The following is a 17,352-nucleotide window of genomic DNA, read 5'->3' on the forward strand; positions in this document are numbered from 1 at the left end:
CCGGAACATTAAGTATTATCATATAAAAATGCATAGCTATTTAAAAAAAAAAAAAACAATTCAATTATAAGTATCCTTAAAGTAGATTGTGCATGTTATTTCGACCATATAAGAATTTGCACCAAGACGTAAGATGCATTAATTTATTTACAATAAAATTAAGGGTGTTCAAGATATTAGTATAGGGTGAGTTATATCAAGGAACTAATTTAATTAAAAAGTTAAGGGAATAAGTGAAGATGTGAGGTTGCATAATATGTTATATACTCTAACACGTTCTTTCAGATGAGTGTCCTTTGAGCTAAAAGTATAAATGCAACATATGCCCTCTTAATAGGACACTCCCAGTATCCCGCACAAGGCAGGGTCCGGGTGGAGTTTTTTATTTTTCCTGAAAGTTGCAGACAAATCATACTCGTTCCCTCAAGGAGAGAGTAAAGAAAGATGCGCGCAGTCAAAAAACCCCCTAATTGATACCTGCGCCCAGTAGGGGTCAAACCTCAAACGTTTTGCTTAATATGCAGATGCTCTATGCATTGAGCCACAAGCGCTTTTGGTACTAAATATTCCACTTTAAAATAAGTGGTGGTTGAGATTCGAATCTGTTACCTCTTATCATGCTAGCTTTTGATACCATGTCAAGAACCAATTAAAAAAATTAAAACTGATGGTTAAGGCACTAGGATATGCTATATACTCTAACAAGTTGAATACTAATTTTAGCTTGCATATTGAAACAACTTAGATGTCAAATTAATTTGTGTTTTATATGCTGTATAACAATATTAATAGAGATTTAACTGATCAAACATCTAAATTCCAAAATTCTAACTTAAACAGACTCGATCCTATATTCTCTGAGTTTAGAATAAACAAAAATGTTACATAAAATATTTGGATTAATTAGTGAATTTATCCAATAAACCACTTTGGATTATGAATTATGAAGGTCGATAGATAAACAACGAGGAACATGTCCACTTTTTACAACCATGGTGTCATTTCACATTTAATTAACCCACTTTTTATATGTTCACTCTTTTCCTCTTCTCATTTTCTAGCATTCACGAGACCCTCTTGAATTCTTTCCTTTGAATGATCATCTTTTTCTTCTTTGTCTAATCTCCTTCACTAGCTACCATATTACTAAACCGTGATTCTCTCTATTACCCCATTTTTCTTTTCTTCTTTCTTCAATATTATATCCTTTTAAATTATTTTTTCTATCCATTTAACTCAACAATTTACAAATACATCCCTTATTTTCATCATCTCTTTTTTTTTTATTATTTTCCATTTTTTTTTCTTACAAAAATGATAATTTCATGCTATGAAATTACCCATTGGGTTTTTCTTTCCCTTATAAATAATCTTTAATTAATATTCTCATGTCATAAACTACATATAATCATCATTGATCATCATCATCATGCATCTCAATCAATTCATGAAGTTCTTAAAATCAATCCAAACTTATAGAAGAAAGAATAACAACCCATCATTATTTCTTATTTACACCCTATTATAATAATAAGTCTAATATAGACTGATTGCACAATATCTTTATAACAAGTCTTATATAGACTGAGTGCACAATATCTTTATTATACATGAACTGTATTATTTTTCAATCATCTCTTTTTAGCTTAAATACTTTCCTTACCTAAGGCCGTTTAGTGCACTAAGTCCATACAAGATTAACTTTAGAACTACAAAATATTTTTTTTAAAAAAAAAAAAAAGAAAAGATGGAAAATTCATCATCATGTTTTCCATCATCATATGCATGTATAAGAAGGAGCATGAATGTAAGGAGTAGGAGGAGGAAATCAATGGCGATTCGATCGATGGAGAAACCAGCAAGAAGAAACTGGGAAATAGAAGGAGAAAGTACAGAAAGAAAAAGATTTGATAGCTTAGAATCATGGTCAATGATATTAGATTCAGAGAATGTGGAAGGATGGGAAACAAATAATGAAGAAAAAGAAGAATGGACGGCAGATCTATCACAGTTATTTATAGGTAATAAGTTTGCATCAGGAGCTCATAGTAGGATTTATAGAGGGATTTATAAACAAAGAGCTGTTGCTGTTAAAATGGTTAGAATTCCTACTCATCAAGAAGAAGCTAGAGCTAAACTTGAACAACAGTTTACTTCTGAAGTTGCTTTACTTTCCCGCCTTTATCATCCTAATATAGTCCAGGTACGTATGGGTTGCCGCCTGATTATAGTTAATATTTTATGGCCAACATATATTAGGTACGATAATGAAGTATATATGTCATATATTACGTACGAAATTTCATGTTGTAACCTGAGTTTTTGACTTTTTATTTTAGGTACTTATTTTAAACAAATTTTTGAAAAAGTGATTTATAAGGATGGTGATCACATTTGTTTTAATAAAAAAAAATTATTATGGTAGGTGATAATATGTAAGTTTAAAGAAAAAAAATCTTAATCTTTTGTCTATTAAATAGAAAAGTTAATAGTTAAGGGTTACTATGCTGTTAAAGAAATATTTATCCACCACGTGAGAAAATCAAAAATTTAAGGTCACCAGCCACATGAAATTTTCTAAATATATTTATGAATGAGATAATTAAATGAGAGTTGTAAAGACTATATTAAAAGAGCAAAGAGTGCATAATAAGTGAAATAATGATACATATAAATTAGATGCAAATCAAATAGAATGAGAAAAAGCATTATTTAATCTCTTTTTTTTTTGATTTTATCCTTCAATTATTTTTTTAGTTTCAACAATTCTCAATTGTTAGTTTAGTATATTTAATGATAATATCTCTAGTTATGTATAAAAAATTATAAAAAGCTTTAATTTATTGAAACTAATATTGAGATAATTAAATATAATAAGGTTTAACTGACTATTTGTTTTATTAGAGATAATTCATCAAAGAAGATTAAGAAAAAGTGTTGCAATTAAAAGAACCAATAAAAGTATAAAATCTTTTCCAGAAAAATCATGTGATTAAAAAAAGTTATAAGAGTTTTTTTCATTAGAAAAAATGATGGGATAATTAGATTGGAGGAAGTAATTTCACGGGAATATTAGTGTGAGTGTAATAAATTAGGAAAGCTTTGTAATGCTTTATGGTGAACCCTTTAGGCCTTAATTAAATAGTATAAGAATATAATTTTTTCATGAAATTAAGTTATTTAATTTGCCAAAATTATATATTACAGATTTATTCTTATATTAGAAGTTAAAAACATAGGTGTAGCTTTTTTTTTTTCTTGTAGGAATACTCTTTTTAATATACTACTTTCTCTGTTTCTTTGGATTTTCTCTTACATATTTGAGTCATATAGTACAAATTAGAAAAAACAGAGGAAATAGTAAGTAGTAAGATAATACCCTTTTCAGAAAACGAATTATTTGGTTAAAGTGTTCAACAACGATATTGATAATCCAAAACAAAGAATTACTAATGTAAATTTTTAGATCCGTCAAAAATAAATATAAGAACATAGAATTTACAATATTGCAATTGATAAGCTTAAGTCTTAACTATTCAATGTATACGACTAAGCAAAATAAGTTACTTATATTCTAGGAGAATTAGAATCGCAAGCTCACCTAATGATTTAGTTGTGTATCTAGCTTTTACACTTTTGCACTCGAAAATTTTTCCTTATCCTCTTGCAAAACTATACTGTTGGGATGGTTTATTCCCACATCGATGAATTCAAGATAATATGCATACTTTATAAATCATTAAAGCCCTTCCTATATGGTTTGGAAATGATATATCTCATTGACTTATAAAACATGTACACCTTATGTTTCCCGTTTATATATTGTATCCACAATAAATTCAGCCTAATTTAACGTCCTTAATTATTAAAGAATAAAAAAAAACTATATCAAGTTACGATATTAACATTGTTTGATTTACTTGCCGTTGATTACAGTTTATAGCAGCCTGCAAGAAACCACCGGTATACTGCATAATCACAGAATACATGTCTCAAGGAACGCTAAGGATGTACCTAAACAAGAAGGAACCTTACTCCCTCTCAACCGAAACGATACTTCGATTAGCCCTCGACATTTCGAGAGGAATGGAGTATCTACACTCACAAGGTGTAATTCATCGCGACCTAAAATCTAATAATCTTTTGCTCAACGATGAAATGAGGGTGAAAGTAGCAGATTTTGGTACATCATGTTTGGAGACACAATGCCAAGAAACTAAAGGAAATATGGGAACCTATCGATGGATGGCTCCTGAAATGATTAAAGAGAAGCCTTATACTAGGAAGGTTGATGTTTATAGTTTTGGGATTGTTCTTTGGGAGCTTACTACTGCTTTGCTACCCTTCCAGGGTATGACTCCTGTCCAAGCTGCTTTTGCTGTTGCTGAGAAGGTTAGACCTTAACTTAACTTTACGTACTTACGGTCAATTATCAGCTCAACTAAAAAGTTTAAACTGATAGTTGAGGTCCTAAGATATGTTATATACTCTAAAACATCCCCTCATATGAAAGCTTTTTAGGCTAGAAGTGTGAATACAGCATAAACCCTCCTCATACTTGGTGCTGAAATTCCACTTTAAATGAGGAGTGGTTGAAATTCGAACTCGTGACTTTTTGTTATGCTGGCTCTAATACCATGTGACCGTGTCATGAAACCAACTTAACCAAAAGCTTGAGCTAATGATTGAGGCTCCAGTATACGTTATATACTCTTACACGAAACACTTTAAATGAGGTGGTTTAGATTCCAACTCATGATCTTTTATCACACTGACTTCTTATACCATGTTAAGAAACCAACTCAACCAATGTAAAAGTTTAAAATTTTGGTCAAGTTGGTTCCTTAACACTATGTTAGAGTATATAACATATGCTGGAACCTCAACCATATGCTTAAGTTTTTGGTTAAGTTGATTCCTTAACATAGTATCAGAAGTTTGCGTGACAAAAAGTCACGGGTTTAAACCATAGTCATCCTTCATTTAAAGTGGGATATTTTACATTCAGTATAAAAAGAATTTATGTTACATTCATACTTCTAGCCCAAAGGACTCTTGTATGAAGGACGTGTTAGAGTATATAACATATTTGAGGTCTCAACCATCAACATAACGATTCTTTGATGCGCTTTCCGTCCTTCGAGTTTTAGTAGGGACAACATACAAGTTTATATTTCTTTAAATAATACTTTCTGCATTGTCTTGATTAATATTATCGCAGAATTCACGACCGCCCTTACCAGCTAGTTGCCAACCAGCATTAGCACATCTAATAAAGAGATGTTGGGCGGCAAACCCAAACAAAAGGCCAGATTTCAGCTACATTGTGTCAGCCTTAGAACATTACGATGAATGTGTTAAGGAAGGCCTTCCTCTTCCTTCGCACCACCGTCTCGTACGACGTAATGCTAGCGCTATGCTTCATCGCGTCAAAGCCTGCATTGCTTTGGATTCTTCTTCTATACCTGTAAATCTTTAATAACCACTCTATTAAATATTATTATCCACTTTTAATTAAAGAATTAATTAAGTGTTACTTATTAATTAGTAACCAAATTCGGGTTATCTTTCATTCTAAATCTTGATTAGTGAATGTTAATTATTCATAGTTTTTATTTTTATTCAAGTTTTTAATGAGCACCCCTCTTCGCTTAATTTTTTTTCGGAGACTGTAGTGCTCAATTAAGTCTTCAATTACGAGTTGGGATCAAAACTAAGGAAACGGTACAACGATTAAGAAATTGATAAAGCGAGACTGAATATGCATTAATGTTATGTAGTCATGACTTCAAATAGTCATAAAACAATAAAATAGAAGACCTCGCAATTTCAGAGCAACGAAGAAAACAAATGATAACAATATATCCTTCATAATATTGTGAATTTGTGATTTGTAGTAATGGCTCGTGGTATAAAAAATGATGCTTGAACCAACTTTGACTAAGAGGGAAAATTTAAGTTCTTTTGAAACCAAATATTTATAGAACAAGTGATCGTTCAATTTTATTAATGATTTCATAAGATTTACTATTCTATCATATCGAGATTGCTTCATTATGAATATAAATAACTTTCGGGAGAAAAATATATCAATCTCAATAGAACATAAAAGTAAATTTTTTCATAAACTTAGACATTTTTTTATGAATATTGTTTGAGAGACCATCTCTTAATAAGACGGCCTCTAAACAAGTAGTTATATTCTTATAATTTGTATTTATTAGACTATTTAGCATATATATAGGGCGCATCTCAATATGACTCTGTGAGAATGTTTCATACGACAATTTATGTTGATATATTTGGTGTAGAAGCATTTTGGAACGAACCTATCATTTTCCACAAAATTTGGCACAACATAAGAATGATTTAAAGCAGGAGTTATTCTCCCATAAAAGTAAAGTTTAGGAAAATAAATGGAAGTATACAAGATCATAATACAATACCTACTCATTAAGGTAAATCCAATGCCGAGAAAAATCACTAAGCAGCATACGGCAAACTTGATATCCAATGGAGTTGAAACAAGATGTTTAACAAGCATGATCCAATTGCTTCTCGAAAGAATGACATAGAAACTTTGGACAGAAACTGAGAGCTTGAAGATTCAGACAGAGTGCTAGATTTCCGAGGGGCACGAGATTCTACGAGCTTAAATGGGCCATCCTCAAGTTATAGTAACTAAAAAGCCAACGTGATACCACTCAGTAGACCAAGACATTCGCAAGGAAGAGAAGTCTTAACCAAGTTGAATGTACGATTCATATGACGGATGAGAGTGTGAGACAACGGAAAAACAGAGAGCCCCCGGGAAGAGAAATTGTAAGGAGTTTAACAATGTCGGTACACAAAAGGATTCCAACAAACATATATGAAAAGATAACGACAGTTAGTCTGCAACCATCAAGAAAAGAACTGGTACCTGCAAGAAAACAAGGTATGAATAGATGTTTAACCACACGCTATGAGTGAGAATGGCACACAATACACTTCAGGATGTGCATTTAACTTTTAAATATGATAAAACATAAGCAATTCTAGCATTCCAATACTCTATAACTCCCTAAACCACTATTCTCCAAAACTTTCTCCCATTCCTTCCTAGATAACCCCCATACCGACTTTCACCATTTCCCAAGATTTCGTCGGCAATAGCCTAGGCAGTAAATGATCTTGCCCTTAAATGACTAAATTTCTCAAAGTAGTTTCACATGATACCAATTGTGAGGGAGAGAATACGTATGTGCGTGTGCGTGTGCGTGGTTAGGGGTTTTTTCGAGAGGGGAAAACCAGAGCCTTAAGAAAACCGGCTCTTTGTCAAATCAAAACACGACTGACCTAGATGGGGATCATTTCCAGAGAAGTGTAGCAATTTCATTTTCGTTTCTAATTTTTCCCAAAATATTTAACCTTTCCAAGTCAATTACATATCATTTTGTAAACTACGATCTACTGAAACCAAATTCCTACTTAGAAATTTCTCTACATCCTTGTAAAACATATTGTTCAACAACATTTCGTTACCCCAATGCTATTAAGCCACTTAATATAGGATTTGGAGGGTCGGATGTACGCAACCTTACCCAGTTATATATATTGTAACAAGCAAATTTCTTTTAGTCCCAGTTATAATTAATATAAAACTAAGGGTTCAAGAAAAACTACTTCTCATTTTCAAGAAAATAAAACTCTATATGCAAAGCTATAAGATATTTTTTATGTCCCTTTAATTTTGTTACATTTCTATTTATGGAAATGTGACAAATTTTAATATCTCGTCCACAAACTCTCTCTTCAACCCATCCACCACCACTTTTTATTGAAAAAAAAAAAAAAGCAACCTTAATAAAGCAAACCTTGTCCCCTCGTAGCAAAATCATGTTTCTAAAAAAAATGATATAAAACAAAGAGCTAATGACAAGTACACATCCTATGTTATAAAAAAATCATGTTTCTAAAACAAATGTAACAAACTGGAAGTAATGCTGACTACAAACATGTTACCTTTTTGTCCATCTTTCAAAATAGATTATGCAGTTTCTCTTTGTCATAAACGTCATCTAAAAGGATAATCCTCTAAATCTCAGCCACTGCCAAGATTGAAGCTGCATGTTCTTGTATTACTCAAAGCATTAAATTCATTCCTCATTCATATCCGATGAACCCTGCAAAGAGCAGCGCACAGTTACTATTTTAATTCAAAATTATATATTTCAACGCCTACGTTGTCAAATGCTCCATCAGAAAGCAAAATTCTATAATCATGCTTGTTTTAACTATGTGTCCTTGTTAAAAATGAACTCGATGTCCTCATGCTTTTTGCTTGATAGATCATCATACATTATACAAGAAATTTTTGCGGCTCTAGGCCTCTAACATCACAAAAAATTCCTACATTAGAATTCAGAAACAAAGCATTCATTTCTGGTAAATAACCCACCCCCCACAACAATCGCCCTCTAATCTAATCAATTTTTACGATGCGTTTTTAGAAGGCGGCTGTTGAAGTCTTATCCCCCTATATATTATTATCAACTCTAGAGCCGTATGTTTGCAAAAGAGGATAACCAATGAAATCAGAGTCTCAAATAGAACATTTACCTGTCAAATATATGTAAGCTTGAGATTCAATTAAATGGTGCACGTGAACAAATAAAGGAGAACGATCAACTGAAAGAAATATGAAGGTTAGTAGAACTGGTTTACACTACATACAACGTTAAGCAGTAGCAACAAAGCACTTGTTTCATCCCAGAAAAGATTGTCATTTAAGACAACCAATCGTGAGTCACATTAAACGCAGCCATAACATAAACCAATGCATTTTCTTTCATCTCTTGTACGTAGAATTTGTGTCAACACTTCATTTCATTCATTGAGAACACCTTTCAGCCCAAAAACCTTCATTATCATCTCCAATATATAAGGGGGAATATGATTTATATATCAGTTGAACAAATTGCCTTGCAATGCTGCAGTCAGAAGGAGAATCATCGGGAATTTCGGTACAAGTTCAGCAATACTTTCATCCCCACAGCTTAAGTGCAGAGATTTTTTCACTTGGGGAAAATGAGATTTTGTTGAAGCACACCATTACTGAGAATGAGTGCATAAACAATTTCCAATACCAGGGCAACCTCAATACAAATTGAACTGCAAAGAAATGGCCACTTGTAGCAATTTATAATTAATGAGAATCCTTAGACCATCTCTAACACTTTTAAACACCCACTGGAATTGGCAGCAACAATTGCATTAGATTTCCCTTTCCAACACACACTAGAAACAAACTGCCCATTGCTATCATCAGTGTCTTTTCCAGAAATTGGATCAATTGAGCCAAACTTGTGTGAGGTGATTGGCATAGGAAGGGATTTATAGTAAGTATAAACCTAATCAAGCAAAAATGAGAAGTCAGACAAGCACCACATGCCAGGAAAATATTTTTTTTAAAAAAAAAGAAACTAATAAGAATTCAGAATTTTGCATTTCTATATACATAAGAAAATAAAAAAACCTATGTCGGACAATGTCAATCTAGTTATTAACATTAAGATTCTCAAAATCGTGATGTATAAAATCCCTCAAGAGGAAAGGGGAGGGAGAAGTAAAAAGATTACCTCATTGGTTTCTGAACCACAAGCAATGTATCCATCGGCAACGGACAAACCCACGAAATTCTGCAGGATAAGAGGTAAAACATCAACCGAAATTTTCTGATACAGCATCTTAATGGAACTATTTCATTATACCCAAAGACAAAAATCATGCCAAAACCCCAGTCCCAAAAGATATTTCATTATACACAGAAAAACAACAATATTCATTAAAACATAGGTTACCGACCTTCTCATTCTTGTGCCCACCAAGGGTTAAGCTGCAAGCATTGTAGGACAAACTAGTAGAACTAGTTCTACTAAGGTCCCAAAGCTTCAGTGTATTGTCAGTGGATGCAGAAATAAGGGTCGCAGAGTCAACAAACTTGACATAACTCACAGCTTTCTCATGACCAGCCAATACACACCATGGAGCATTAGCATTGCGGAGATCATAACAATAAATCTTGTAATCGGCAGACCCAAAAGACACAAGATGGGATGAATGAGGAGAGAACTGAACACAGCACACATTCGCGATGTTTCGGATTGTATGTAAACACTTTCTCTGCCCATATACAAAAACAGGTGAGAAATTGGTGCACCCAACCATATAAGAATCACAAGGAGAAGGACGAAGAGTAATATGAAAATTACCTCATTGATGCTCCATAATTTTACCGTGCAGTCATCACTACCACTAGCTAATTTCATGGGATCCAACAGGGAAAAATCAACAGACCATGCCCGTTTCTCATGTTCAATATGCTGAGAAAATTCTTGACCAGTACTTGCATCCCATAACTGGAATTCATGAGAAAAAACAATAATAGCTTAACATCACTTAGAAAAGTTTTAAAAATTTAAGTAAGAAACAAAGATATAAATGAGAGAATGAAACACAAAGATGTAATAGCATTGGGGTGATGAAATTCTGCTGTTTATTCAACATAAAACATGACTTGAAACTGTCAGAATCAACAAGAGGGAATCCAAAACTAGCAATTCATAGTTTCATACCACTACCACCACCAGTACTCTAATTATTTTATTATCCATCTTCCTTCAGTGACACATGAATTCTCAACTATAGGATTATATCCTCAAGTGACAAAACAGAAAATCATGCAGCCCTCTAAAAGGATACAAAATGACAAATACTTTCAGAATCGAGAAGCTAGCGACAAGTAATCAAGAAAATAAATAAACATGAAACTGTCAAGCAATGTAGCAAGAGATGTAGATGTACAAGATGTAACAAACCTTGACAATCCCATCATAATCTGTTGAAGCTAAATAATTTCTGATATAATTGTTCCAGCAGACACAGCTAAGTTTTGATTTGTTTGACATCTCAATAACTGGATAATGAATATCAACAGAGTTGTCATAAAGCGCGTGAAAATCAAAAATCTTTATTTTCTTTGACACTCCAGCTGCAGCAAAGTAGTCCTCATCCCGATCAAAACTCAGTGAGCAAACAACATTAGTAGAGTTGGTAATATCACTATTTCTTATAGTTCCACAAACTTTAACCTTACTGTAACGAGCATACTTGCATAGGCCCTCAAAGAAGGCTCCACGATCATCCAAGGGCCTCAAACTTCCATCACCATCTTGATCCAAATACCAATTTTCTCGACTTTCAAGCAACTCTCTGTCTGCACGAACTACAGAACCGTTTATGGAAACATGGGTTTGGGATCGAGCAGAAAAGTAAACACTTTCAAGTTGATTTACATTCTTCAAAAACCTTGAGTCTCCTCCATCAGAAGCACAAGTAGAAGGCCCATTTCCCTCGTAAAGGTAACCTCTCTCGCTTGCATAACGCAATGCCTCGGCTGAGCATGCTGAAGTCAAGGGTATTTTCATATTGTGTCTCCTCTCCAGTTCTTTGATATCAGATTCTATGCACCCAAGATCTTCCACTAATTTTGAAGCATCCTTTTGCTTCTGTTCTTTAACAGACAAAAGGAAGTGCAATAACAGCTCAGATTCACCTTCATCTTGTTGGATAGATGATAAATTTACATCCCCACATAATCCTTGTAATTCACTCATGACCTCTGATTGTAAAATAACTCTATTCAATGAAAGTGATACTCAATTAGAAGACCATGATAATCAACAATATTACAACCTTGTTAAACTTTAAGGGTCAGATACAGCTTAATCATCCAAATTCAAGGAAAATAATCAAGAAAACTCGAGGCAAATATAGTTATGGGAGAGAGCGTGCTCTCAATATAGCAAAAGATACCATATTTTACAATTTTACAGCATTGTGAATTTTCGGTCAATGGAAATACAGAATACCAAGTCTTCCACAATCAAAGAAGGTTATTTCAAGAAGGAAATATACATCATGTACAAAAATACAAATTAAAAAGCCCGAACTGACAAACAAATGTATGACCTCAAAGGATATTCTCCCCAATCTCATTCCTCTTTGAATGTCTCCCTAAGGACTTAACCTAACCAGGAACCCAGTGGTTTGAATCACTAGCAGTGCCTGGGAAATTGGCACTACAGGAAGTCATCACAAAGCCATTATAGACTCTCTCTCTCTCTCTCTCTCTCTCTCTCTCTCTCTCTCTCTCTCTCTCTCTCTCTCTCTCTCTCTCTCTCTCTCTCTCTCTCTCTCTCTCAAAGTCATCAAAATGTGTGAGCACTAAATTGCAAAAGGCCGCATCATTCAAGATTCCAAAAAGCTTCAGAAAACGTCCCCTTAAAGGTGGATAGTCAATTCCAAGGGTGGAATTAGCATAAGAACACATGGGTACAAAGCTAGAGCAACAATATACGGGAATGTCTAGAGGGGTTGTTACCCACTCACTACTTGATTGACAAATATAATCCTTATCTAGAACAATGTTTATAAGCACCAAAACAGAGGGCATCGCTCGGATGGTTCAAATGATAACGGACTGCTAATTTGGATGTTATGGTTTAGCCACGCACATCAAGCGGAAGGGCAAGAAAAAGAAAGGGGTAAAAGAGCAGAGTAAATTAAGGGAGAAGAAATTTCAAAACGAGTTCAAGCAAGTGATGAAGGATTAAAAGCTTTCTCAAATGTTTGAAAAGATTTCAAATAGGCCATTTCTCAATACTTGGATGAGGTATAATGCTTGCATACAAAAATAGATTAGCATCCTCCTGCTAGAAAGTTCATGCAGTATGGCAAAATGCTACAAGCCTACAACTGCAAGATGCTTTGAAACATCAAGAAATCTTCCAACAGTTTCATTAGAAATCAAGATACCAACTTAACATTTCTCTTGTAAATTGTCAAAACATCATGAGGTAAAAATAAATTTATTTTCACGTTTTTTTTCCCGAACTAAATAAGTTGCAAAGATGCTGATACAAAAGAACTCCCTTAGCTAAGCAAGACAGTACCTGGCTGTTGGCCGAAGTGAAGGTTCTGGATGGAGTAGCCACAAACAAAACCCAGTTTCTTTTGGGTTCTCCGATAAAAACTTCGGGGAAATAATTCTATGACGTAGATCTGACATTGCTGAAGCTCGCAATTTCCCTGAGTCAAAACTACTAAGTAACTGGAACAAGGCAGAAAACCAAAATCATTAGCCTATGTGCTTAATCCTGTAAAGAGTCAACACATCAAAACCATGGAAAAACAGAAACCAAAATAAACTGTCACTACAAATTATGAAGCAAAGGTATCCTTATAGCTATTTTGAGGTGTTCCTCACGACTTACGTTTCCCTTTTCTGATGATGTTTTCGGCCAAACAAAGATTACAGTTTAATGAATTAATATTTTCATGAGGGGTAGAATAGTCTTTTAGTGAAGTTTCTAGAAAAAGAATATTATGTAACCAATCTAGCAAATGGCAACAAGTTTGTTAGGCTTGTTAGCTATAAATATAATGATGTAATAATTGGTTAGGGGCATCAATGAAAATATGAAATGAATTCTTCCTCTCAAACTTATCCTTCTCTACTCTTATTTTTCTGTTATTTCTTCTCTACTCTGAAAATTCTCTTTTCTTACATTCTATAATCCTTCTCTTCTCTTCTATAGCTTGCTGCTGTACTGGGTTCACCTCATACAGTTCGCGAGATTAATCAACTATGAATTGTGACATGGTAGGCTTAGGTAAGTAATTAACCAAACACCTTGTTCAAAACTCCTATTAATAACTTAGCTAACTTACAACACCTAATAGCTGAGGCAGGACATGCTGTTACAAGAAATGTCTACAGATTAAAAAAGCTCGTTCACACACCTCAAAAAAAAAGACGCCGAGACTGTAGATATTTGATGAGAATGTGCAATCCCTGCCAAAGAGCTCCTCAGGACTTCTATACCACTTCTCTTCTAGCTGTTCATTTACAGAAAATATATGATGCCGCGCAGAAGGTAGCAAATGCAGCCCGCTCGAAATCTTAGAATCTCCTGGACCAGCAACATTGGCATCAAAATTGTTTGAAATTATAGGTTTTGGGCCATAGCCTAGTTGAAATTGTGACTTCGTCTTGTAAAATTTTGTATTATCAATGGATTTCTGGTGCTTCGCACCGAAAAAAGAATGGAGTGACATACCCTGCTCTAATGGCCTTTTCAAAGGCTGCAGCTTCTGAACCTCCTTATGCACAACACTTCCATGAATTTCCTTAGGTGCACATAAGCGCCCAAAGTACTCGACCGTTCCAGAAGGCAACAACCTAAAAAAAGATGGGCGTAAATCCATCAAGACCTTGTCATTTGAGTGCAGAGAAAACACCAGTTCCAAAATGAGCTTGAAGGTACGGAGACGATCAACTTTATGCAAGTTATTCTGCCTTGATCTCATCCACTCCCTCATATTCAATCCATCATTCATAGATTCGCAACTAACAACACCCGCCTCATCATTATTGGACGAAAGAACACCATTTGATCTCATTTCCAATGGGCTGGATGTGGGCGGCGTAGCGCCTCTGACAATACTCTGGTCCTTAAATTCACCACCGGCAGAAACTGGGTCTCTACATAGAACCCCCTTACCTTTCAGTGTTCTCTTAACAAAATATTCCGGAAATTCAGATGATCTGGATATAATCTTCATCCTCATAGCCCCAGATGAAAGTGCGTCCTTCAAAACTGCATCAGTTTTATCATTGTGATTGAATCCTTGCTCAACCAAAACACCGACAGATCTTGAGTCCTTCCAAGCATTTGAAGTTGCAAGAGAGTTCTCCTTGTGGGTCAAACGCTCGTGTAATGCTTCACCTACACCTACATCTACATCTACACCCTCACCTTCAACTGCAACTTCAACCACCCGATGATTCCCATGTTGCCACTCATTCATAAGTGTCTCCATCACCTCACCCTCGTTCATCATGCTGAATTCAGGATTGGAACCAGAAAAGGTTAATTCCTGAACCCTGTTCTCTCCACTTTCATGGTAACTAGTACCGGGATCCTGAGACACTTCCACTATATTTACAACACTACTTGGATCTTTTCCGCCCAATATATCTACAAATTGCTGAATTGAGCTCCTCGGGAAACCCATTTCCCTAACAATAGCCCTATCTCTTAATTCTAACACATTTCGGTTCTCACTCAAATATTCACTTTCTTTACCTTGGGTCCGAGCAGTTTCTGCTCGACCAACCGCAGCCATATCCTCAATGTCCTCATCCATAATGTTCATCGCACACACTATTCGATCCTTATATGTATAAAAAGCATCTGCAAAAGATAACCACTGAGTTTGAAAAGCAGCAAGCCACACAAAAAAGAACACAATAGAAATCCACATTTAATCCATCAGAGAGTGAATGGGAAGAAAAAAGGAGGAAAATAAATAAATAAATGAATAACCTCCATGAAACCATTTAAGCATACAATTAAACACAATTCTAGAAAAAAAAAATTCCACATTTAATCCACCAGAGAGTGAATGGGAAGAAAGAAAGAGGAAAAATAAATAAATAAATAACCTCCATGAAACCATTTAAGCATACAATTAAACGCAATTCTAGAAAAAAAATTCCTCAATTATCACCATTACAGGATTAACGTCTAGGAAAAAATCGAAAATATCACTCGAGAAGTCAATACTTTACCCCCTAAACACAATTCATAAAACCCACCGACAAACATTTCAAATATTTAAAAAGATTAACAAAGTGCATGTTCTAACACTCGTAAAGCACAAAGACCCCCAAAATTTAATTCTTATATAACTAAAAACCCCAGAAACTCAAACAAAAGAGAAGTTGATCAAAATTCGAAGAAATTAAGAAATACCTACAACTCAAAATTAACAGTAATACTCACCAGATGGCCAAATTTGACACCAGAAGCGATTTTCCGAACAGGAAATTACAAAACTGAGAGGAAAAAAACCCTAAAATTAAGAAATTGGGAATTTTTTTACAAACGAACCTTTCCTGAAATGGAAAACTACTAAGATACTCTTATCTTCTCAATACAATAAAACTAAAAAAAAAAAAAATGATCAACAGATTAAGCATACCGTATATGTGGTTCCCTGAAGTAGTAAATTTGGTGGGTTCGGATATATAATCATGCTAATAATAATTCAAAATTAACATAAGGTATTTTACTTAAAGGTATGGGGGCAAGAAGGGTTTTGTGGTTGTAAAACTTACCAGAAATAGAATATTACTTTTTTTAATATCAAGTGGATTTGAGTGAAATCTTTGAAGAACTCTTCGCTGTGCATTGTGTTAGTTTGAGAGTATTAAAGAGGGGATTCAGGAAAAGAGCTAAACTATTGAAAGATGCCTTCGCCTGAAATCACGTGTATGACACGTGAATGGTGTTGCTATTACTTTTATATTTACTAACAACAAAATACTTACATTATTTACTTATATTCCTCAATTTGTGATTAATTTGTAATCTATAAATTAAAACATAGTCAAGCGGAATCTTATTTGATTTGTCTCGATGCAAAAATTATTAATATCAAGTTTTTATTATTTTTTAATATACATGATTATAGATATTAAGAATTGAATTAGTATATCGGATTGCGTGAAAAAAAGCTAACGTTGCAAGTATTTTGGAACAGAAGAAGTATAAAAATATTTGTAGATCTATAGGATGTGATACAATAAAAAAGATATGAACGTCGTGTTTGACAAATAATTTTATCTTTGATTTTTTTAGCAATTGTTATAAGTCAAAAGCAAAAGGTTTAGTAAATGGTTGTTGTCTGAATTTATTGGTTGTTTTGACTAGCTAAAACTATTAACTAATATATCAATTGTTATGAATAATTTGGTAAAAATGACTCCATACATTTAAAAAATGTAATCGATACAAGCTGCCTCTTCATCGGCTATTTTAAACCAAATCGTTAGTATTGCTTGATATCAACATGCCAATATTTGGAGTTTCAGTTTAATTATTTTGCCTTTAAATTTGATCTTATCCGTCCTAACAATTGTTATATATGGTTATGCATTCATATTTTGAAGAATTTAAGATTAAAATAATTTCGCTAAAACTAAAATATTTTACTCGTAGAGGTACTCAAACAATATGTCAAGCTCTCAGTTTAAGTAAAATTTGGTACAATTACATGCAACACAAATATTTATGATAAGCAAATGATCTAACATGCAAAAAAAACATCAGTTGTCAAAATTTTTAAAATCTACAAGAAATTCTCTAACCTACCCTAAAAATAATTTTTTTTTTGTCATAGCTTGAAACCAGGTAACAAAATACAATATGTTCACTTCTTAGATTTTATTTAGCTTAGAATGAT

At 33.8% G+C, this 17,352-nt stretch overlaps 2 protein-coding genes across 13 annotated transcripts; one reads left to right on the forward strand and one right to left on the reverse strand.

Moving 5' to 3' along the window:
• The first annotated feature begins 1,109 nt into the window (after positions 1-1,109).
• Positions 1,110-5,668, forward strand: LOC130801340 (serine/threonine/tyrosine-protein kinase HT1-like). Its single transcript, XM_057665182.1, has 3 exons — positions 1,110-2,203; positions 3,937-4,392; positions 5,222-5,668. Exons 1-3 carry the CDS (start codon positions 1,748-1,750, stop codon positions 5,477-5,479), a joined length of 1,170 nt encoding a protein of 389 aa, XP_057521165.1. The 5' UTR covers positions 1,110-1,747; the 3' UTR covers positions 5,480-5,668.
• On the reverse strand, positions 5,556-16,431 carry LOC130801337 (protein SPA1-RELATED 2). 12 transcript variants are annotated; one of them, XM_057665176.1, is made up of 12 exons: positions 16,090-16,431; positions 15,891-15,943; positions 14,163-15,299; positions 13,846-14,015; positions 12,996-13,153; positions 10,860-11,679; positions 10,254-10,400; positions 9,847-10,164; positions 9,621-9,680; positions 8,602-9,392; positions 8,005-8,165; positions 5,556-6,922 (listed from the first exon to the last, which is right to left on the reverse strand). In XM_057665176.1, exons 3-10 carry the CDS (start codon positions 15,259-15,261, stop codon positions 9,201-9,203), a joined length of 2,964 nt encoding a protein of 987 aa, XP_057521159.1. In that variant the 5' UTR covers positions 15,262-15,299; positions 15,891-15,943; positions 16,090-16,431; the 3' UTR covers positions 5,556-6,922; positions 8,005-8,165; positions 8,602-9,200. The 12 variants fall into 12 exon arrangements, with proteins under 12 accessions (XP_057521159.1, XP_057521161.1, XP_057521160.1 ...); XM_057665178.1 differs by lacking the exon at positions 15,891-15,943 and having other exon boundaries at positions 16,226-16,431; XM_057665177.1 differs by lacking the exon at positions 15,891-15,943.
• Between the last annotated feature and the right edge of the window lie 921 nt (positions 16,432-17,352).

The sequence above is a fragment of the Amaranthus tricolor genome, chromosome 15, assembly GCF_026212465.1.
Source record: "Amaranthus tricolor cultivar Red isolate AtriRed21 chromosome 15, ASM2621246v1, whole genome shotgun sequence".
Lineage (NCBI taxonomy): Eukaryota > Viridiplantae > Streptophyta > Magnoliopsida > Caryophyllales > Amaranthaceae > Amaranthus > Amaranthus tricolor.

What these genes read in the sequence shown, in the direction of transcription:
- LOC130801340 (XM_057665182.1), top strand. Translation starts at nt 1,748, where the DNA reads ATGGAAAATTCATCATCATGTTTTCCATCATCATATGCATGTATAAGA. An exon ending in ATCATCCTAATATAGTCCAG is followed by an intron (nt 2,204 to 3,936) that starts GTACGTATGGGT and finishes CGTTGATTACAG; the next exon opens with TTTATAGCAGCCTGCAAGAA. An exon ending in CTTTTGCTGTTGCTGAGAAG is followed by an intron (nt 4,393 to 5,221) that starts GTTAGACCTTAA and finishes ATATTATCGCAG; the next exon opens with AATTCACGACCGCCCTTACC.
- LOC130801337 (XM_057665169.1), bottom strand. Translation starts at nt 15,369, where the DNA reads ATGTGGATTTCTATTGTGTTCTTTTTTGTGTGGCTTGCTGCTTTTCAA. An exon ending in TCGGCGTCTTTTTTTTTGAG is followed by an intron (nt 13,154 to 13,845) that starts GTGTGTGAACGA and finishes GCCTTGTTCCAG; the next exon opens with TTACTTAGTAGTTTTGACTC. An exon ending in TCACTTCGGCCAACAGCCAG is followed by an intron (nt 11,680 to 12,995) that starts GTACTGTCTTGC and finishes TTCATTGAATAG; the next exon opens with AGTTATTTTACAATCAGAGG.